This window comes from Acyrthosiphon pisum, chromosome A2 (genome assembly GCF_005508785.2).
Source record: "Acyrthosiphon pisum isolate AL4f chromosome A2, pea_aphid_22Mar2018_4r6ur, whole genome shotgun sequence".
NCBI lineage: Eukaryota > Metazoa > Arthropoda > Insecta > Hemiptera > Aphididae > Acyrthosiphon > Acyrthosiphon pisum.
In genome coordinates, this window is record NC_042495.1 from 88,795,866 (window position 1) to 88,821,243 (window position 25,378).

At 31.9% G+C, this 25,378-nt stretch overlaps 2 protein-coding genes across 2 annotated transcripts in view; one reads left to right on the forward strand and one right to left on the reverse strand.

The window, feature by feature from the left end:
- The window catches only part of LOC100159625 (RYamide receptor-like), a 120,796-nt gene extending 109,385 nt beyond the window's left edge, over nucleotides 1-11,411 (forward strand). Inside the window, exon 7 of the mRNA XM_008180505.3 lies at nucleotides 8,092-11,411. Within this exon, the coding sequence (XP_008178727.1) occupies nucleotides 8,092-8,472 (381 nt within the window). The 3' untranslated portion in view covers nucleotides 8,473-11,411. The remainder of the gene's footprint in view (nucleotides 1-8,091) is intronic.
- Nucleotides 11,412-14,086: 2,675 nt separating this feature from the next.
- LOC100161684 (RYamide receptor-like) lies at nucleotides 14,087-23,680 on the reverse strand. The gene is made up of 6 exons (XM_003241562.4): nucleotides 21,944-23,680; nucleotides 19,564-19,839; nucleotides 18,544-18,711; nucleotides 17,408-17,617; nucleotides 17,276-17,344; nucleotides 14,087-15,704 (listed from the first exon to the last, which is right to left on the reverse strand). Exons 1-6 carry the CDS (start codon nucleotides 21,944-21,946, stop codon nucleotides 15,372-15,374), a joined length of 1,059 nt encoding a protein of 352 aa, XP_003241610.1. The 5' UTR covers nucleotides 21,947-23,680; the 3' UTR covers nucleotides 14,087-15,371.
- Between the last annotated feature and the right edge of the window lie 1,698 nt (nucleotides 23,681-25,378).

Sequence of the window (25,378 nt, forward strand, 5' to 3'; positions counted from 1 at the left end):
AAGTATAGCTAAAGTATTTTTGTAACGTATTGATTTTACAATGATGTGTGTTTTTTTAGTTTCTTATTTTTGTGCCTGAAGAAACTTTTTATTGTAGAAAAAATGTATCAAGATTAATCTTTAACTTTAAAATCTTTACTGGTAACAAAGTAAATGTAGATAGTCAGATACTTCAATGGTCAAAAGTAAAAAAAAATTTTTAAAAATTCAGATTCACACAGTACTTTACTTAACAATTATTGGTAATGAAAAAAATTGTGGATAACATACATTTTTCAGCAAACCCGATTTTTGGGAAAATCGATTTTGTTATTTTTCAAAAGAGATCAATCTAGATACTTGACAATTTAAATAATTGTAATATTATTATTAGAGCTTTTTGTGAGCATTTGAAAATTGTTCTTATGAATAACGATGAAAATAATGAATTGTGTTTAGTCAAGTAGCTTGACAATTTAGTACAAGGTACCTCATAAATTATTAACACTGGAATAAAAAATGTTGTACGTAATTTTGTTGTATAACAATAACTCGAAGTTTAATCAGAAATCGTCCTCGTTATAAATCATAAGATATCAACACAGTTCACAAAATATTTTACGTGAATATAGGTTTATGTATAACTATTAACCAGTGAATTGTAAATACCTATAACAGCACCGTGATGATAAATGGTAAATAAGGGTAATTTATGGCAAAAAATATAAAAATTTAGCTTTTTACATTTTCCAACGCGTAAAACCTGACGAAACTTTATATCATTGTTAATTAAATGCCTATTTACCAATACTTCAAAAAATCCTTAATTTTCACGGCTTGAGAACATAATATTGCTTATGAGTTTTCTTGGTTTATTTAACATATTGATATAAAATAATATAAACAAGAGAATAACATAGTCAATGATGTGGACAGCCTTCACGTACAATGTTACGTTTTGGCGACTTTTCGCGGCGGCCGTCATCCCCGTGTACATGCGGCCTTGTTCATGGCCTGGGGTCTACTCCGGGCCGAAACACGCCGAGTTGATGGTTCAGTGACCAGTGACAGCAGTGACCGCGAAGTATGTTCCACGATCGGCCGATCGGTTACGGATTCGGGTCGTGATGGCTGTTTGACAATCTTGGGGGACGATGTGACTACACGTCGGACATGTCGGACGGGTACTCGAAAAGGCCATGCTGCGGAAGTCCCGAAAGTCACAGTGCCGATACGTTCCGTTGGCTGTCGGTTCGCGATGAGCCGACCGTCGGCCAGCGACTCGTCCAGCAGACAGGCAAACTTCGCGACCGCGGTCGGTCGGCCGACGACATGAACAGCGGTTTCGCCGATCAACGGGTACTCATCGTAACCACCTGTCACGACATTCGCGGCACGCTCCAAGTCGTGCAACAGCCGCCCACCGTGGGCCGTCATGGAATCCAAGTCGGCGTTCGCGACCAGTATACGAACGTCTGTCGATTCGTCTTCATCGACGCCTGACAAGGCGCACAGGACGACCGTCAGATGACCCTCAAACGACGATGCGGTCGCCGTGACGGACACTGCTCGCTGGGATATCCACGGCCAAGGCAGATCTGACGCGAAGACACAAGCCGCATTGCAACAGCCGGACTCGACAGCGCGCATCGCTGCTACGGCCATCGTCTTGTCGTCGACACTACTATGCGTCCAATCGCACATCTCCGGTTTCGGTATTATGAATCTTGTCCGGCGACACGTCATACCGAACAGATTTAATATGTTATATGATATAATATTACCTCGCGGCAGCTAAAAACACAATAATATGCTGCGTAGCCAGCTCAGAACAGTAGGTATAGTATAATGCATAAACTGAGTGCTGCTTTTTTGAAACAAAATAATTTTGTGTAAGTTGGTGTTTCCAAGGAAATATACTATCAGATGTATTAAATAATTACTATAAATCGCAATAATCGAATAATATTTAATCACGAGAGTGTGTGAGCCCACGATTACACTATCCGGGGAAGTAAAACTTCTTTCATAAGTATACCAATATATTGGGGTCCGTGAAATTATAAGTGAATTATCGAGAGAGTGAGAAAAATCAATACAATAAAAATAAACGTGCACGCCGCTGCCGCCATGGATGACTTGCAGAATAAATAAATAAACAAACGTGTCGTTTCATTTTTCGTTACGATTTTTTTCCACCCATACCTCAAGAAAGAAGTTTTACTTCAAAACTCAAAACACATTTGTACATAACACTATGACAGATTGTTGATCATTTTATTGTTTTAATACTTATTAAATTAACTAAAGGAATATAATATAAAAAATGGTTTTTTTTTAATCGAAAATCAAACGTTAAAATGTATTGACTCATAAATCAAAAATAGAATAATATGAACATTAATTGTAGCACATTCATATTTTACCGTTAATTTTTGTTTTTCGTATTATGACATAGAACAAATCGGATTCAACAATATTATAAGCAATTTATTATTCCCTATAAGAATGAATATCATTTCGTAAGACGTTTTAGGAATGTAATACCCCTACGTAACACACTAAAGAAATAGAAGAAAGTAAATTCTAAATAAGTACTTGAAACAATATGAGTTTCACAATTTTACAAGGTATTTCCGTGACAATAGACAATAAATTAAGATGTTTTACAACTATATATATGTAACAACTTAAAGTTTTTGAATAGTTTTGGAAGAATTATATAAAACGTTCACAGCGAGATTACGATACACTGCATAGTTAATCATTCTTTATTTAGTGTTGAAACTTTTGATTCAATTCGTTTCTTTATATACTTATTGTAACAAATTATTACGATGAATCACAATAATTTACATTAATGTAAATTTTTTTACAATGGTCAATGGATTTATGTTATTGCATATTAATAAGGCCTTTTTTAAAAAAATCTGTTCGTTTTCTCATAGCCCATTGCCTCTCTTTAGTGATTCGTCTTATAACGCATATTTTCTACAATGATTTCACACATAAAACTATTAAAACATAGAGTAGGTACAATAGTAAAATTATAATAAACGGTTTGATCAAAAAAAATTCAAATAACATTAAATTATTTGCTCACAATATGTTCATCATGCAGTTTGAGTTTCATAGACGGTTTGTGTGTTTACCCCCCCCCCCCCCCCCATTGTCATTTTTCAATGGTGAAAACTTATTGTGACAATACAGTTCACTACTTAAGTATACACCGTGGTGTTTCACGACGTGAAACTGTAGAAACTTCTATAGTGAAATGTATTGTCACAGCATTTTCAGTATAGGTACTCCGAGTGCGCCAAAAAAAAAAAATTGTCAACAATAATATTATTCAATATTAAAGACAACAACAATGTTTTCATTAAGATTGATCATTATTGCGTCTCTAAAACTTGGCCTAGGTTGTTTCAGACGCCAAAACATAATATTATAATATTATGTATAATGCGCATTTATAATTTTATTTATGTATTTGTTTTTCGAGCACAGCTATAGACTAGTCTACTGGAAAAACGATTTAAATTTTACAAATTTTCTATCAACAGATTCCCGGATTGCACTACTTTTAAATGATTTATTTGATTGAATGCCTATAATTGTAAATTAATTATAATATTAATTTAGAGAATTTATTAAAAAAAAAAAAAAGAAAAAAAGCATATTTTGTCAGAATTCTGAGCATATTTTGACAGAATTCTGACATTATTAATAAACATAATCGATGTATGAGCCACCTATTATCAACCCATCATAATAATATAATCTCGTGTTTAAAAACAATACCTATATTAAATAAACTCGATTAACCGCGTTTTATATACATAACGATCTGTTAAGGCGCCACGCTACTGCCGAAAATTATAGCTCCAAACATCTCAAGTTTTGACCAAATTAAAGTTAGTTGACGTTGTCCGATTTTGAGACTGAAAAAAAAATTTAACTTGACAGAAAATTGTCTATATAGATATCTTGCACCGGAAACTTTGTAAAAATTAATACTTATATTATTGTGAACTGTAATCAAAAACTTGAAAATATAAATTTTTTTCGAATAATAATTAAAATTATAATTATAATTAAAAACGGAAGGTGTTTGGTACGATTTACAAACACATTTTTGTAAAATTCAAATATTTTTCAGTATCAAAATAAGACAACGTTAACTGTCTTTAATTTCATTAAAACAATAAGTAAGTTGTCGTAAAATTCGTATAGTGGATTGTAGAGAAACAGCAAAATATAATTTTTTAACAGAAAATTAAGCCTTAAAAAAGCACTTACACAAAGAATGTATCAAAACTTGTGCTAATATATTATATAATTTTACATCTAGAATTTTATAGATTCTAAAATAAATATTGGAAAAGGTACTAGGCGAAAAATTGATAACTCCATAATAATATAGACTTACCGGATTTTTGCTTAGACACTTTTGGACATACTTTGTTTGAGCCTAAATCATAGAACATTGTTTGTACGTAAAAAAACCTGTAACTCCAGTTTATCAATAAAATAATTTTAAATTCACTAATTTGATTGATTATATGAATCAGTGCCCTGCACGTGCATTCACAATAATGATGATAAGGATAAACAATAATGACCATCAGACATCTTAACAATATCAGTTTACTAAATCACAAAATAATATAACAAATCATCATCATTTAATTTATAAAATGTGGCTTAAGAATTTATGTCACGTCAGTACCCTTTTTCTTCAAATGAACATAAGCCAAGACACGGTAGCTCCATTATTTTTCATGTGATATACCGAGCGTTTACTAACAAAACATCAAATATGTTGGATTTGGGTACCGCACATTTTCTGATTTTAAATTGCATTTTAAGATGTCTTTTAATAGGAAATACGCTATTTTTACATAAAAAATAGGTACCTACATATAACCATTAATATTATCTGTAGAAACAAAAATCTCGTTTTTTTACGAAAAATGGAGTTATCAGTTATGTAGGCGCGTAGCACGGCAGAATAGTAGTTTACAACTAACACATAGATCCCTAAGACGATATTATAAATCGCCTAAATGTTGCCCCTTAAATAATTGTAGCCGTGGCGAGGCCTTCTCTTAAATGCGTTTCTTTCCTTTGTTAGTTTCGTGATGGTGACTTTTTTACATCTCGCGACGCTATCAGTAATCACATAATATGCGATACCTACGTAGGTACAAATCTTTTGTAATGTTCGATTATTACTCCGCCCACCTATTATATTATTATTAATTCCCATTATGGCATTATCAATTCGGCCATTGTGTATCTACCTATATTATAAGCTCCGTGGCGTCTCTCCCGTCATATACCTATTATTATACTTACTCAAAACCCCGTGAATCTAATATCTCCTCTACGACGTATAATGATGACCCTCCCTACCGTTATCTTCTCTTTTGGTCGTCCGGTCTCACACACACGCGTAAACATAATCACTTCGGTTACCAAAGCGACCGCGGCAACCACATTAATGCCTCGTCGCGGACACTTAATCCGCACACGCCCACGCGATATTTTCACCGCTTTATCGCCGGACTTGATGGAATAGGGGCAATCTCGTGTGCTTTACATAGACGTAACTGAGCTAGTGAAACCAGAGTCGGCGGAGTGGAGTACGAAAACGTTTTGCGTCTAAGATATTATATATATATCTGGTAACGACGCTGAAATATTAGAACACTACTATATATATAGCAGCTGCAGTATACTATAGACGTGTTCGCACTCGAACCCTTGACTCCAGTAGAAGACTGCTCCTTCCTTTTTTTTTGTCCTCTCGTACGTTTTTCAAGTAATTTACGTAGGTAGGTACACCCGCGGACATATGGAAGCAGCGGCGTTGAATATCGCTATATATTTCTGAAATCCTACACATCCAAGAGAGCGCTCTTAACGAAAATTACAATAAAATAAACGAAATCTTAAGGCTGTTGAGAGCGTAGGTACCATTTTTAAGGGGTCATATTTAGGCAAGATTCCACCCGGGTTTTTAGTGACAAATCCTCGCTACATATAAACGTGTTCTAACCAATCGTACCCTCCTGCACACTAAAAACCGATATAATAACTTTCAGGACCTCAGATTTTGTAACCCTGACTCAATGAAAAAAAAAAAATACAAAATATAGGTATTATAACTTTTATTATAATTTATTTATTTTAGCAGTATATAGTTTTTTACATAGTATAATATACCATATACCATATACAATATCCTTTCTCGGGTAAATTACTTTTGAAATGTAATAAAATTACGTTATTCGTTTCATTAAATATTTTTATTTAAATTACATTTGCATTATCCAACACTATTTTTATCACGTTACTTTACTTTTTTATCCAAAAAGTAGGGCGTTACTTTTTTTAAAAAAATAATTACGAAATCAGTCCATAATGAATAGTAAGTAGGTAGTAGGTAGGTACATTGTTAATGAAATAATGTTAAACACGAACAAAATGTATAATACATAAAAATTCATTCTTGGGATGCTTAAACAAATTGTTGATTACTATTTATTATAAAAACTTTCAGAATCGTAAATAAATGTTATTGGATTTTAATTTTTCTTGAATATCCTGGTTTTTGTCACGTCACTCCATATAAATTACTTTTAAAAAGTTTAATATAAATAAAATATAATGAAATTACTACAGCGTTACAGCATTTTGTAATTTGCGTTACGTTACTACCCAACAATTCAGTAATACCTATGGTATGTCATGTTAGTATTACACCGAATCGGCTATCACTATAATGATGACATCCTTGTTACGAGTGTCTAAAAAATATTTATATATAAATATATGCCTAGATTACAAAAAAAAATAATCCTCAATCTAATAAAATATGTGTTACAATAGTACAATACTTCCTCACCTTTTCGTACAGTCGACAAAAGACGACTTTCAATAGTATTTTATGAAATCGATTTCTCGATACGACAATAATATTTATCATACAGAACCTTTCTACTTTGTATACCGTGTACCGCATTCGTAGATGTCCATCGTCCTGTAATTCTCCGCAGTCACATCTTGAGTAAGTTATCCTCAATGCCCCATTTCACGAGATTTACCCGTGATTGGGCTGCTGAAAAGTGAAAAGTATAATACGGGTAGGTAATTAATAATAAAAATAATATTAAATTGTATAATATAATGTATTGTGTGGGGGCTGCCAGCGATCCGAATATCGGTGGTTTTCAATAAACGGTTGAACGACGATCTTCAACGATTTCCTTGTCGTTAATAAATTATAAAAATATGTATGCATTTGTGTAATGTCAAAAACCTATTATTTCATGGGCGGAAATTCACTACAATTTCAGGGCTAATATTATTAGGTAACATCGATGTGAGTGGGGGGCTTCGATCCTACATAACTGAAAAAAGGAAGAGGCTTTATGGAATTTTTTTTTTTTTTGGGGGGGGGGGTGCTAAGCCCCCTCAATCCCCCCCAACGATTTTTGCCAATGTATTATTCATACAGTGATGTTATAATATTCTATTATTCGTCACGAATGACCGATTATACTAATTCATAGAATTATAGTACCAATAAAGTAATACATTAGATTATTAGCTTATGATCACTCGAATGAATAATTTGTATAAGTCAATGCTAGCAAAAAATGTATGCTAATATATTATTGTAGTTCGATAATCGCACAGAACTATTATTTTATTTGATATTACTTCTTCAGTAAAAAAACCATCTCTTTTTATACTTAATAATTTACTGAAATACTATAAGTGGGTTTGACAATTTCTTTGACAATTTTTTATATTATGTATCAGCGGGAACACGCATTTATAATCGTAATTCAATTATGTCAGATAGCTGTCATATAGTATTTTGATGTAATTATTTTCGGAAATATCAAATATAAAAACGTTTTTTTTGTAAAATATAATATTAATTAAGTGTTAAAATAACAATAAAATTGCGATTAGTAAGACTTATAACGATGACGACAGTAATAAACGATAATGTGGCTAAACGTTATCGTGGCCAATGCGTGTCATCCGACCTCCCAACGATAAACGATAACACTTATATTATGTTTGTGTGTGTCGCAGATCCTGTGGGACCACGAACCGTCGCTGAGCTCGTGGACCAGCCTGCCGTACGTCTGGTTCCTGTTCCACTGGCTGGCCATGTCACACACGTGTTACAACCCGCTGATCTACTGCTGGATGAACACCCGGTACCGGGCCGGTTTCGCGGCAGTTCTGCGCAACGTGCCCGGGTTCGGCCGGTGCTTGGGTGGTTACCTGCGGGCACAACAGCACCAGTCGCACCACTACAACAGCCACAACGACCCCAGCCAGGCGGACGGCCTGCACCGGATCAACACGACGTCGTCATTCGTGTCGGTCAAGTCACGGCTCAAGTCGTTTAACGGGCGGCCCGCGGCGTACGGCCGGAGCCGCCGGAACTGGCACGAAGAAACGCTCTGAGCGCCGCCGGAATCGCTCACGCGACGTCGCGGTCGTGATGGTCGTCGGCGGTGGCTAGACATCCAGGAAAAAGCCGTTTTCGCGGCGCGGTCGCGACGGGAAACCTCACACTTTTGACTTAGACTCCGCGGCGACGGTCGACCGGACACGAAACCGCACACTTTCTAATATTTTTGTCGGTCCGTTCGGTGACACTATTGGCAAACATTTTATACCAGTGGGGGGAGAGGGTGATGAATTTTACCACAGTTAACCCAAAAAGCGACGAATTGTTAATATTGTTCTATACATATTTAAATCACCGTTTTTCTCGAGTGACTATAATATATGACTTGATGCGTCTGTAAAAGTGTAGAATAAATGCTCATTAATTCACCGTTTATATGACGACGAAACCACAGAAATTAGCCGATTTTAGTTTTATGTTGAACGAAGAGTCTATCCAAAATTAAATTTTAATATATTAAACGTTATTCCAATCATACATTTGATTAATTTAAATGCCAAATAAAGATAAATTTAAAGGTATTCATGGGAAATAATTGAAAATCTTTGTCAAGCATAAACTAATGCAATGACAATTCAAATACTTCATTAATACTTTTTTTTATTATTTTTTTATACAAACATTTAAAATACAAATTAAATATTTCAAAAATAGAAATACGAATTGAAAACACTGGCACGGCGCCGCAAAATAAAATTGCATTTCATTATGACTATCGGACCATTGATTTTAAATTTTACAACCTTGGATGGTTAGACCTTTTGAATAATACTAAGATGAGAGGGAAATCGTACCCAAATCGCATCCAAATGCAGCCTATGGTGCTTACACCAATAGAAACATTTCGCACACTTTTAGTTGGATAAAAACGCAAAATCAATCACACTCTTTTTTAATGTACAGACCACATTTTGTAATTTTGACATTTTGTCATATTATGTTGTGTTGATAACATTATACCAACTACGATTATAATAATGAGTCATGACGAATAAATTTACAGAGGTCGATTTCAGTCGCAATTAGTAGCAGATTAGTTGGTTGTTTTCGCGTGTGTATCGCGGTATAATTGTATAAAATGAGTACATAATGTAAAGTGCTTATACAAATGTTTTTCCGTAATTTTCAAGAGATTGTATTGATTTTTTAAAATCGGGCAACTATAACGGTCAATTAAACAGTAGGTAATTTATTTTATACATTTTTATTTAATTATTTTTATTTTTATAAACATATAAGTTATAAATACAATATATTTTATGTTTTAAAAATATAGCGATTTTGCCAAATTAGAAATTGATTAAAAAGTGTGTGGTTTTTGGGTACAACAGCCTTTTTTAAAAAAAAGTGTGATGTTTAACTTACTAAAAGTGTGTAGTATCGTACTGTATTTCATCTAAAGCGTGCAATTTTTGGATTCAAAAGTTGTTACTTCCTATCAATTATAATCACTATTTTTACTGTTAATGCGAGACGCTTCTTCTCGTCCGAAATGCATTTTGTGATGATGTAATCTTTTCTCGAATAAATCAAAAAGTATCGAGTATACGCTATATCTATATGTACTTTATCGCTATCGTGAAATGGTCAAATTGGTTCCAAACAAGTTGGGGTAGAGTGATTTAACAGTTTAAATTTTCGCGTCATGTTTCGTCCTCTTTAAAAACTTGTATAATAATAAGAACAATCTTTTGTTAATTTTTTTGTTTAACACAACGATTATAGAGATGGGTAAGTCTTAGTTTTGTATATGTTTTTGGGAAAACATGAACAACGCGCAGATATTATTTTAATAGTTTAAAAATAGTTTGAAAAATATTGTATGATAATAATATTATGTGAAGGGATGCAAAACCACTTCGACCACTGCACAAATGAAGTTATTTTAAATTATTTTTACTTACAAAAACCTACATTTTAAGACGCATCGAAACCCATTTTCTCCAGGTGATTTTTCAAAAAACAAAAATAAACGTAGACATTACCCGTGTCAATATATGTAGGTACCTATATTATATTATACCCAGGTTTAAGTAATTTAGCTTATTGTACCTACGTCAGTTGCATCGCACGTGTCCTACACGTGTAATGTCTCATGATTTTATGCTGTGTAATTTGATGGAATATACTTTTAAAATTAAGTGTAATATATTTGTGTGAACGATTCCATTTGGATGTAAATAATAACGTTAATATTATGTTAATAAATACAGTTAAAACACAATTATTGTTATAAAAGTCTACTGTTTAAAAAAACTGTCTCCAGTATGACAGCATAAATGCACCGTAAAAATAATGTTTATGCGCATACAATTATATACGTGTAAGCACTGAGCCTGCGTGTATTCCTTGTTTGTGAATACCTATGACGAATTGGGGTGGATTTTAAAATGCCACTCTCGGCTACTAAATACACAGAAGTGTGTTCTACCCATCACAAAAAAAATAATTTTTTGTCCTATCCGAAATTCCACCGCTTAATTTTATTCGCCATCTATTCATATTAAAATTAAATTTAAAAAAAAAAAAAACGGGTAAGCAGGTTTACCGTTCCGCTGTACAGTTGGCGTCGAGTTAGTTCAGTGAGTGACACTATATCACCTCAAATAAATAGAACAGCTCTGGAGAGCATTCCTAACTTGTAATTACCTATAGGCTATTAGATTTAAAAGAGGAATAAGCATGCAGCGATGATATGACACGTCAAACGACTTCTAGAGACATATTATTATCATTAAAAAATAAAATATGATACTGGTCTAGTTGACCCCCGCCAAGAAAATCTTATCCCCGCCAATCCGGTTTAGTTGACGCCCGCCACTTAAATCTCTCGTGTTTCCAATGTTCTAGTCACTAATCAATAATTTAATATATAATTTAATAATTCATAAAAAAAAGTAAGAAAATTATTTAAATCATTTATCATACATTCATTCGGTATTTATAGATACATAATATATATGAATAAATAAATCGTAAAAAATATATATATCATTCAAACATAAATAATAATGCAGAAAATAATAAAAAATTATGCAGGAGGCCAAAATGCTGCTTTGTCCCTCAAAATGTTATTAAATGGATCGCGGCCGTTTAATTTATTTCGCCACATAAGCTATGACAAATAAGAATCTAGGAAGTTTTTCTTAGTCCCTCTTCGTTTCTTGTTGCCCTATTTAGCACTTTCTCACATCCTCTCAACATTCTGTGTGTGAGGTCCACTTATAGGATTCACAAAGTTATACTTGTGGTTTACTGTTAAGTGAGTATATAAAGGTCGGTTTGTTGAATATTATTATAGGCTCGACAGGAACCATAAACAATGGTCGATCCAACTCGTATACGTTCACAAATTATTGGCAATAACGTATTTTCCGACCGAGTGGCGGGGGAATATTTTCTTGGCGGGGGTCAACTATACCAGTACCTAAAATATAAAAAAATTATGATATTTACATAATATACTATGAGTGTGTTCGCGGCCCTCAAGTATAATAATCGAGATTTACAAAATTCTAAGTTCTAATCTGAGGTTAACTAAAATACCAAGTATATAATTGTTATTTACATTATTGTATGTAAGATTGAAATGGGTTTTTTTTATGATAATATTTCTCATGTGTTTTTGAAAATTAGATCGAAAAAATGTTGGTCTTAAAAAAATGTTCAATAATATTTATTTATAGATTTTACTATTTACTTTTTAGATTATAATAGGTAATAAATAACCAATAAACGACCTATACTGTACTTATAGAAACAACATTAGGTACCTTTGTTCAAATCTGACTGTGTTAGCGATGTGGAGTATTACTACCTCCTAATAGCATTCATCGAGATTCGATTTATGTACCTATTCAGTTTTTATGTTCATGCTCAAATTTCATTCATATAACGACCTATCCCTTTTATATTTTTTATATCTAAAACAAATAAGTTCCACATTTTATTTATTATTTAAAAATACTCAAGTGTTACTAATGATTGATTAAAATATTATGTAATTTAAAATTGTATCACATTATGTAATGGTATAAGCATGAAAGTTAGAAAAAGGACTCGGATTCTCCTCGTTTTTGATATGCTGTAGAACATATTACATAGGACATATTGTATTGGTTTTTTAAAACTGTGATCAAGTAAGTGTGTGTACCTAGTGAAATGTGTGAATAATCATTAAAAAACTTTTTTTAATACCAAATTTTCCTCTATAACATATACTATTTGTTATCATACTTTATTGTACTCACAAAACATGATTTATATAGAACACTGTGGACAATATACTTATTCAGTGTTCAATCAGCAGTTATACTTCTATTACTGGTGTGGTAATCGTGGTAGTCTTATAGATATATTTATAGGTAACAAATCACATTATATTATAATCCTCGGTACCAACTTAGCAATCGGTCATACCAGGCCCGGATTAAAACTATCGTAGGCCCTAGGCAGTAGGCACAATACATTTAGACATTAAGTGCATACACGTTAATATGGCCCTGTAATGTCCCGTGGTTAAATAGTTAAGAAACCTTCTGTTTGGGAGAGGAAGTGTCAAATCTTAGTGTTAATCCTTTAAAAACAAAAATATTTACAGCATAAAAATCAAATCTAAACTTTTATTACTTTTTATATGATAACACTTTTAACAGATCTTAAAAACAATAAATTTTACTCCAAATATTATATGCAGATATATTATATTATATTGTCAAAAACCATAAAAAACAACTTATTTTATACCATTTTGCATATTTCTTTAATAAGTTTAATACAAAAGATATAATTGTAACAAAAAATAACAGTATATTTTTTTTTTTATTAAAATTAACCCGTGATAACTTAGGCCATTGAATGGTTTTTAACTGTGCGGGAGGATACTGTATAGGTTTTTGTAAACACGTTTGTTTTAGTTTGGCAGAATTTTAATGTGGGCACCCGTAAGTATCTGCCATTCCCGGGTGGGGGATGGCGGCCTCTCTCTCCAGACACCGTGACTGCCCGAAGAGAAGTGCCGCCCGAGACCAAGATTAGAGCCGACGACGGTGCGCGTCGAAACCGACGACGTAGTCCACTCGGCCACTTTGTCAATAACATAAAATTTTTCAATTTATAATTTATCTCTAGCACTCATTTGATCTGCAGAATCAATAATTGCTTTGCCATCATTTACAGAGACTATAGTAACGTGTACAATCGTACGGATTAATTTATAATAATAATTAAAAAAGCATAAATATTACGAAAAAAATCGTAGTCACATATTTTACTTTCGTAGGCCCCAAAATTTTCGTAGGCCCTAGGCACAGTGCCTATAGTGCCTATGCGCTAATACGCACCCTGGGTCATATAAGAGCGCCGACTATAGCAGATAGATACCAAATATTAATATGCTGCACATAATATAGTGCAAGGATTTACTTTGCACTCACTCGATTCGGTCCACTTATATTCTTAGAATTTAAGACAAGGACTTTGACGGACAAGGAACAGTACACACTCGAGTAGAGAACCTACTACTATTATACATTATAATATACAATACCATTTATTGTAACAATATTATAATAATAATATATCGGACGGCTGAAATCCAAATCACACTGCCAAACACTGAAGTCTGTTTTATTATATTGACGCATATAATAGATATAACAGAGATATAACATTGGCGGCAGCGAAATAAAAGCTAGCCACCAAACAATTACATTCATTATATTACATAATAATACGTTAAAATTAAACTATATTATAAAAATGTGTATTACAACTAAAATAAAGAACAATATCGCGGAAGAAATCGTATATTATTATAATTTCAAATTGTCAACACTGCAGAGCGCTCAAAAAAGAACCCCGAAAATGGGACACGATGGGCACTCGCATGATACCCGTAAGTGTAACCAGGTACATGTTAATAAACCAATATAGTGTTGAAGATGACGTCTATAGTAATTTAATTGTAAAGCACAACGTATAGTTATTTAACCAATAATAATAGTTATGTCAATAAAATTTACGATCCCGCAAAGCTACAGGTGTCAGAGCTCGAGTACCTAAGTTTTTAATACTTTTCAAGTATATACACTTTATTATTCCCAGCTCCGGTTCCATTCATTATAATATTATACATAATAATACATAACAATACATAATAATAATATAAAAAAATAAAACTAAATGTACAACACAAATGGATTTTGTTTTTTTTAGCGTTGCAGCGGGTACGGACTGTACCCACACGAAACTCACATCGCTATAAAATATGTATTGTATAGGGTTCGGATTTGAAGGCAAATTGCTTTTTTTATATAATACATTTGTATCAAAATGCGTTTCATTTAATTTCTAAGATAATGAATATATATATTTTGCCTTTTTGCTATTTTCTCTTTTTTAATTTAATTGTGTTTAATTTTCGATGGATTTGAGAGTTGTATATAAGTATTGATGGTACAAATCGATAGAGCTCGTGAATACGACTCATTGTCGGTGTTATGTTTAACATTATTTTTCATGAGTTTTGTTATCGAGTATATTTTGATTTAAGTTAATTTACCCCTAATCCCTACTACCTGTCTATAGATTAAAAAAAAAATATGTTCTTAACGCGTAGATTCAAGATTATTCGTCAGTTGACATTTTTCGATTGTCGTTTAGCCGTTTTTCCACATTTAAATTTCCACAAATGATTTTTTTCACATTTTCAGTGCTTTTTTTACTGTTTACTTATAATATTGCCTTGAAATCTAAACCCTACTTATGTATCGCCAAACGTAGTTTTTCGCATATACTCGGAAAACGTGCGACGTCATAATTGATAGATAGGTACAGGTACTATGGTATCACATCCGATATGGAAATCGGGGCTGACGCGCGTCCGAAACTGTCAGACGAGAACCTCGGACGGGGCGCGTAGCCGGAACTGTCGAACGAGAACCTCGGACGGGGCGCGCAGCCGGAACTGTCGAACAAGAACCTCGGACGGGGCGCTCGGCCAACCGGGTCCTGGCAGGCCGTCTCCGTCCTGGCGGGCCGGCGCGTACCCGAGTCCCGGCACGCTGCGCAACGCCGACACGAAACCGGCCCGGAACCGGGTGTTCATGCAGAAGTAGATGAGCGGGTTGTAACACGTGTGCGATATGGCCAGCCAGTGGAACGCGTACCACACGTACGGCTGGTTGCTCCACGCACGCAGCGACATCCCATATGCCCTCAACACCTGCGACATTGTGCGGAACACGGGTCCACAATAATTATATATTATGATAATAATGTAGCAATAATAAATAAAACAATAGCGCGAGGGGCCTGGCGTGGCTCGGTTGCCGGCCTCGTCCACCGTAACGTGTTCCGAGGTCAATCGCCGGCCGGCGTCGCTAGTCTCCGGATGGGTGACAAACCGGAGCATTTATAGTGGCGAATCCTCGCCCCACATACATGTGCTTTCCAACCAACCGTAACCGAGGCCCAACATTAACAAACGATCTATTTTAGGTGCTTACAAAATATGTCTAAATCACTTTTGGCCGTTTAGGTACTATGCATATACCTACCATTGGGGAGCAACTATAGTACTATATAACTTTTTTGTTTACAAAAAAAAAAAATTGGGAGGCAAATCATACATTATTCAATCAATCATCGATCGACATATGTGTAACCTCGGTTAGATTAGATTAGGATTTTGAGTATGGGTAGGTACTTTATAATTTATATCAAAAACGTTTACGATAATAATATCGACCTAAATTTTTTAAACGATTTACTATAATTGATAACGGTTATAGTAGGTACCATCGTCGCCAATCACCGTATCATATTCGGAGATTGACGAGTCACTCAAAAGTATTATGTATATTAATTAGGTATATTATTATCGAATGCAAATCGTGCATAGTTCAGTTGAGAAAATCAATCGATAAATCAAATTATAGTACTACGTATTGTATTATGCGTATACAAGAGTACTAAGCAGAAATAAATTAGAATTTAATTAGTTTTAATTTAAATTCGTGTAGGTTATATCTATAATATAAACATTTTAATTATTTAAAAAATTTAAAAATTTGCAAAAAACTGTACTACTAATACGTACAAAAAATTTTCCTGATAGTTTTTATTTATTATACCTATTACATAATATGTCAAGGGGTGATAAGAACAATTTTTTAATTTATTCAAAATAACGACTGTTTTATAAATAGTGGATAGTTTTGTTATAATATTACATAATATCATTTGCACGATATATTGGAGAAAATTGTTTTTTTTTTTTTTTGTCAATATTAGTTGATAGTTATATATATATTTGACTTTACATTTTTTTAAACATTTTTTTTTTAATTTAAATATTTGTTTTAATTTAAATTACACTTTTACAACGATAATTTTTATTATTTATTGAATTGGTCTAAAAATTTAGTTCTTTTAAAATAAAATTACTTTATTTATCATAATTTAAAGTTATTACGGTTTTGTGTATAATCTATGTATGAGCATATTATGAGATGTATAATATTTATCATACTATTAATTAAACCCGCATTCCTGATAGCTATTTAAAATTATTATACTTTTCGGTACTGAAATTATTTGGAACCGAAACCTAAATTATTTGGAACCGGTACCTTTATTTTTTTTCATCAAAGAACCAGAACGGAACCGGAATCGTTTTTTTTATTTTTGGAGAGCCTGTACCGGAACCAACGCCGATAAATTCAAAAGGTTCTAGTGTCTGGTCTGTAAGGTATAATGTTAACCTATAAAATTAAAAAAATAGGGAGCACTTACCAAAAGGATATCATATGGTAGCCAACAAACGACGAATGCTATTATCACAGTTGCCATCATTTTTATCATCTATGAAAATCGAAAAAAAAATTTTGACATATTTTGACGTTTTTAATATTTGTAAAGAGTTACTTTTCTTATTGACTTGGCCATCTTAATATCTCTGGAGTTTTGTGCCTCACCGGGAGGTATTTTACCCCACACAACAATTCCAATGTGAACATTAGTAAACAACAAGACGGAAAATGGAATACAGCATTGCAGTATAAATAATCCAGCATTAGAGAGCCGTCGGAAGTATTCACTTGGCCATTTGTCAGAGCAAAAGTAAATGTCGAATCTCTAACGAGTAATAAAAACCAAATATAGTAAATAAATTTTAATAATATTGTATAAATATGTATAATATATAGGTATTAGGTACAGAAATTGGTACGAGTCAGATATAATATTACAGACGCATGTGTTTTAGTTAAAGCTTATGTAAAAAACTTGTATAAAAAATTAATGTAAAAAAATTGATTTAATTTAATTTAATTTAAAATAAATATTTCAAAGTTATACTTGTACACAGACAATAGAAGAAAAAGAATATTTTTTAATTTAATATCGAAGATGTCTGATTAAATTTCAGAGTTCGCAATAAGAATTTATTGTCTAAGTATCATCATCTTGTATGACCTTTATGTGATTAATTTTTGATTAATGTATGTTGAAATTTACATTTCATAATAGTAAGAAACTTAAATGGTACAATTTCAAGAAGTACAACAGTGGCTTAGAATGAGAGTAATATGCTTGCACAATATTTAATATATACATATTTATATAGTTATAAGTGTTGTAACTCAAGTTTTTCTATAAATTATAAAATATTAAAATATTCATTACTTTTAATTTATTATAAAACTTTATATTATTGTTACTTAAATTTAAACTTATTTTTTTCATAAGGTGCATTTTCTAGGTGTAATTTAATTAATTTGATATATTCGTTCATTTTGTTTCAAATTTTAGCAATATTTTATAGAATATATTATGCCAAAACCAATCAACAGCATTATTACTCAAAATCAATTAAGCCCTCATATTAGAAGACAAATTTCAGGTATCTGTGGTGCAAATTTAAATAATTAAATACTATTTTCGTAATTAATTTGAATAAACTAAAGTTTGTATTTTAAAATGATTACATGCATTTTTTTATTCTAGAAAAAAGAAAATATAATGAATAAATAAAAAATTAACTGCTTAAAAATAAATATTACCTGATCTAACGAAGTAGCACGTAAAAAAGGAAACGCTGTAATGACAGACATTGTCCAAACAAATGCTATTATGTATTTAGCCGTGCGCTTTCTAGTTCTTTGTTTCAGTGGCCACATAATCGCTCTATACCTGTTGAAACTGATGGCCACCAAAGTATATGCACTCACCTGTACGAAACACGTCAATAAAATTATTCGTATTGTTAATATTAGAAAATATCTACAAGTATATATTATAATTATTATGGCAATAATTTACAACGTTTTAATATACCAATATGCATTATAATATTTTATATCGGTCTATTATCGTATTTCTGTGTTAAGATATTTTCAATATTTTCGTAAACAATCCAATAATATATTTTTATCTGTTTACTCAGTTTTGAAAACAACATTTAACACATACGCTGTTACCTGTGAGGTTTTCCATACAAAAGTTAAATTATAAACATAACACAATTTCGGCCTACCTAAAACGCTGACAATCAGGTACAATTAATAATAGTCGAAGATAAAATAAATGTATACTATTTAAATAACGTTTCAAGTGTTGGTATTTTACTACAGATAATATCATTCACAACATTCCACAATAATGTTCACGAACGCATTAATGTGCCTATTTTGCTTATACGATGCGCCGTGTTACGCAGACCTATATACCAGGTTATACTAGATTATACCTACTTAATGAAACATGACAAGAATATACAATTTAGAACTTAAAAATCTGTAGTTGATTCTACACACATAGTTGTGTGTCGATTTGGATCTAGAAGAAGCTTTGTTTTGGTTCACATTAATCGATAGTTGAAATAAATACTTTTTGTAGAAAAAAATCTTATAAGTCAAAAAAAAATATGAAAAATACATTTTTACAAAATTACACTAATTGTTCTACTGCTTAATGTAAAAAAAAAGCACTGGGTAGTGTTTACGTGTTATGTTTTTCTTCATAAAAATATATAATAAGATCCCTGGTAATACGATACTTGTCCCCCACCACATGTGACTTACCAACACGGCGACGATTTTACCGAATGTGAAGATTTGGCACAAGTAGTTTTCAAGCGGCCAATACTGCAGTAGGAACGAGGCGGTGAACGGGAAGGGAACGCAGAACAGAGTCATGACCAGGTCACCGACAGCCATGTTCACGATGAACATGTTGGTGACCGATTGCATTTGCGTTGAGGACATGACGACATAACACACTAGCCCGTTACCGACCAGCGACACGATGAACACGGCCGTATACATCAGGTAGACGACCGTCTGGAACCCGATCGAAATCTATAAATCGTACAGTATAACTTATTTAAATTAATTCTCGTTGATCGTATAATTATTATATTATATCATGTTAAATATGTGTATCTATACCTATTTACACGGACCAATTTGATACTCTAGTAATATATAGCTAACTTAATTTTTTTTTTTTTCATCAGAGCTGCTCTTTGGAGTTCAGTACCTATCTATAGGTACGCCACTCTACCACACGGATTCAATCAAGAGTAAAATTGTTGTAAATAAAAAATATTGGGTTAGTTGGGAATCATATAAAAAAATTGTGATTAATGTTATTTTTAAACGGTATGAGATCTAATGCAGTCATTTTTTAAAATGTTTTTCCACAGTTAAACTACTCAAAAATATCTTTCAGGTAGTTACCTAACATAATATACTATATTTAATTAAATTTAAAATATATGTACGAAAATAATATTTTTTTATCATAATCGATTTTCGTGTATGTACCTACTGAAAATAGCTACTTTTGAATTTAATATACACTTCTTACAGTTATAAACATTAGCTCAGAGCCTCTACTACATAATACCAGTAGGTATATATTATATACTAAATAATATGGGTACAATCAACCATACATAGTATAGTAGTATACATAAACATAAGGTTTATTAAACTTGTATAGACCCTATTAAATTATTATAAAAACATTAAGCTTTAGTACGTTTTTAAGTATTTTTGCAATGCATTCCAAACAGTATATAAAAAAAAAAATGTTAAATTATTAGTTGGTAGATTATTTTATTTTTTTTTCGTATGTTGAATCTTTCATTCACTGTTTGGATAAAAAGTTTAATAAAGTTTTTTTCTAAAATCCGTTGTAAGTAAAATATTATATAACAATGGACCAGGATATAAATTAGATACTACGTACTCAAACGTCCAGGTACAATAATAAACCAAACATTTAATTGACTTTATCTGTAGAAGAAATTATGTTTTAAGTATACAAAATAGTATTATACTAATAACAATTAAAATCAAATGAGTATAATAGAAACTTTAGGTCACAGTGATAGATATAGCACGAAAATGCATAGGTAGTATTTTAATATTATTTTATTACATAATATTTCAAGATTATTATGGGAATTGAATGATTTCACTGTCCGGTTAATTATATGTGTTCCAATGCTCATCTAAATTTTAAATAATTATAACTAGGTAATAACAATAAATTGATAATCCAATATTTAACATAAATGTGTGCGGAAATACATTGTGATTCGAAATATGAAAATGTCTCCATTATTATAGTAAAAAAAACGCACAATAATAATATAGATTTAATCTTTAACAAAAATGTAAAAATTAGGCCTATAAGATTTTTCAAATTATATACACAAAAAAGTACTTATGTAGATACCTACTTAGAAATTAACTAAAAAATAGAAGTATCATCTTATGTTAAAAAATGAAAATTATATTCATAATTTAAACTATATATTACACGAAAACGTATTCCGTCCAATATGATTAACTTTTTCATTACTCAGGTTATTTTTGTTTATTAATATCTTATCTAAGACACGTTATTGTTACACATATTTTCTTGACGTGAATATTATGAAGAATATAATATTATGCACTATGACGTATGATTTTTCATTTGTGTTATTATTATTTCGGCACAGATTTATAGGTTCTTATAAATTATTTTAATATTTAGTTCATACAATTCAATACACACTGCAATGTATTTACATAATTTCAATTTTAACTACTACAACGGTATAAAAATAATAACCACACATTCCACCATTAATTCAATAATACGTAGACAATAATATATCATATTGACTTCATTCTTCATTCGAAATAAATTAAAATATTATGTATTTGTGTACTTTATCTCTCACTGCAGTATAGTTTCTATTATAATATTAATTTCATTTAATTTGTGATTACTTAAATATCTAAAAATTGTGTCTATTTACACTGCAAGTTATTTAGATATAATTAATATTAAACTTAATAATGTATTACAATAATGTAATATTATAATATATTGTATTATATAGGTAGTACCTATCGGTGGAATACAATAGTAAAATATACTATATTAATTTTCATGATTGCTTACCATTCTGAAGAAACAGTCGACGTAGTGAAACAACAATCGTAGGTGTACAATGGTAGACAGCGATCAGACACCGTTCAAATCAAATACGACGGCAAACGGAATGATTTTGTAATAATTATTATCTAATATTTGCGCTAGGAGATCGGTGAATAGTGTGTGTGACACGCGGGTAACAAGAGAGAAAACTATTATTTAAATTTCCACTAATTACTGTTAATCATAACAATGTAACGCGTTATTTATATTGTTATTTATTACTTTATCACAATCGGCTATATTGACACTTATTCATTGCCCGTAGAGTCACGCCAATCTCATATTCTCATTCATGTCCATCATATTATTATACAATATATATATAATACCATACAGCGCCATCACCAACGTGCATTATTTGTGCCAAATCGAACGATATCAGATCTTGTCATTCCCGGCTCGTAACTTATGTTGAAACTCTAAATGAATCGACCAAAACCATTATCTGCTTGTTCACACACCGAGACGGCGAGACATATAAAAGTTGTAGTTTCGGATGCGATGTAAGTAATTCAATTGTTCCTTTATTCGTTGACGTAGGGAAGTCATCAATGCCTATGTTCGTTAACTGTCCGCTTCTGAAGTTGGTGACTGTCTTGTGAGTATTATTCGCAATATAATTAGAAGCGCATCGTTTAAATATTGTAATATTTATTTTTTATTTTTTAAATAGAATAAACATAATCGTAGGTATATAGTAATATAATAGTCGTTCACTAAATATCCCCACTTTTTACCACCTCTATCAATTTTCTTTTAATAGATAGGTCAAATATGCAAATAATAAATAAAGATCACAATATAATTATCGCTCGTTAAATAAATTAATTTATTCCTATTTTAAACTGCGTCAATTATAAAAAAAAGTTAGATAAAATACTTGATATGTTTAATTGCAATAAACCTACGATTTATTTCGAACACCTAACACTATTTTTCGTTAACTCAAAATAAAAACAATTATTATAATTGCCGTATTCAATATTAAAATAATTATTGTTTAAGTTAAAACCATTACGCATTTTACAACAATGTAATTTCATCGATAAAACCGGAAATATGTAACTCATCTTAATAATGTGTTAACAATTATAAACAACGTTGAGTTGATGATTTATTATCAGCTGACCTTCTTGTTTCTAGAAAATTATAATAATAATTGAATAATTAATATATGTGTACTACAAATTGTCTACAATTTAAGATTAACAGGTTACCTACTTAAAAGTTAAAGTGACTATACTTCTGCTGCCCCAGAGAGCTCGTCTTAGATTACGGGTGTTAAAGACAAGCCTATACCACCCGAGTGATCATCAGTAAAATAATTGTGTAATAATCAATTCCTTACCAAATACTAACCTTCACCTAAATGTCTGGGGTAACATCGTTTGAATTAAAATGATGAGCATGAACTCGAGAGTTATATATACAATTATTTTTGTAGAATTACCTACTCTGAGTAGAGCTATAAATGCATTGGTTTTACAATGATTTGTGTTTTTTCTTTTGAGTCTGTCATTTCTTTTTGAAGCAGAAAAGACGAATCACATTTCAACTTTACTTTAAGGGATAGTTTCTATGGTAGCCAATTGTATATATTATATATTTATATAGTTAGTACTGTGGGAGGTTAAAATTAGAAAATTCCTGAGATACCTCCCTATATAAACGGAATTAACTGAATCAAAAACCTTGAAAATGTAATACAAAATGTATCATAAATGTTCCTTACAGCAATTATGAAAATAATGAAAATACCTAATAACAAATTTTTTTGATAAGCGTTTCGATTCGAAATCCGTCAAATTATTTTATGGTTAAAAATTCATAAAATGTTTGGTTTTATTACTTAAGATTTGAAAATGTAATACAAAATGTCTAAATCCTAATATGGTTTTTTTCTTGAATTATAAAAAATAAATAGTTTAGATTAAAGCAAAAAAAAACATTTTTTTGAGAATTATTCGCGTATTTTTATTATTATTATTATACGTATTTAATAATGATTGCTCATCAATCAATTTTTATTAATTTATTGAAATTCGTAAAATATTAATCATAGAAACTAGAAACATTTCACCATGCAAAATTATAACAAGTTATCTATTTTATTTTCGAATTAAGCTATAATTTCCGATGGAATGTTTTGTATATAAATAGTTGCCATGGTGATATGTAAAACATATTATTCATATAGAGTTGGCACTTTTAATTGGCAACGAAGTGAATGGGATCAGATATTTTTATATAAGTACAATGTACATAGATATATTATACCTCTGAGCAGAAAATAGGCTGATTTAAAAAGGGAGAGGACCAACTCCGGGAGGTGCTCAAACAGGGATTTTGATATTTCATATGGACATTTTTGTTTATAAATGGTTGCCATGGGTTTTGAAGCTATTATAATAATAATTATTGGTTGCCGGGAAACGAAGTGCACGGGATCAGCTAGTCTTCTTCTTTTTTCTATACTATAAAACGTGAACCCGAGGGCGCCCCCGGTGTCGTAATTACGAACCACTCTAGAGGAACTTGGAGGGAAAACGGCTCTCTTATCATTTAATTGATAAGAATTATAATTCTTATCATTTTATTATCTTTCTTATCATTTTTTGCGATTTTTATCAAAATTTAGGCATTTGTTCATTTGATTATTATTTTTGTTGAGGATCATGACGTATACCTAATACCTCAACACAACACTTTTATTTCACTTATTAGATTTCCCTTTTGTCATTTGACTTAACTGTTTAATTGTATAACATTGATCACTGCTTAAGAACTATTCTTTTGCTATGACTAAACATACTTTAAACTGCGCTACTATTGTTTTAACTAATATCCGTTTGACAAATATGCTTACAATATAGTTTATTAAACAATTGACATTAAATATACAACTGTACTTTTTGATTTAATTATTACTTTATTACATTAGTACTTAAGTAACTCAAAGCCCTGTGCTTTAACAACAGTTTATTACATTTCGAGCACTTTTCGCTGTAGGCGGATTGTCCGTTCGGGAATCGACTTTCTCCCGAGATGACTGATAGCTAGACACTCAAACTCAGAATCCGAATTTCCGATTTCAGCACATACGAGAACCGGACATACACGCCCGGGGCATGGTCTGCGATCCGACGTAGTCGGATTGCCTACCTGACTAGCTACTTGCATACGAGCGACTCACACTCCCACTGCATCCGATCCGCCGCAAGCGGATTGTCCGTTCGGGAATCGACTTTCTCCCGAGATGACTGATAGCTAGACACTCAAACTCAGAATCCGAATTTCCGATTTCAGCACATACGAGAACCGGACATACACGCCCGGGGCATGGTCTGCGATCCGACGTAGTCGGATTGCCTACCTGACTAGCTACTTGCATACGAGCGA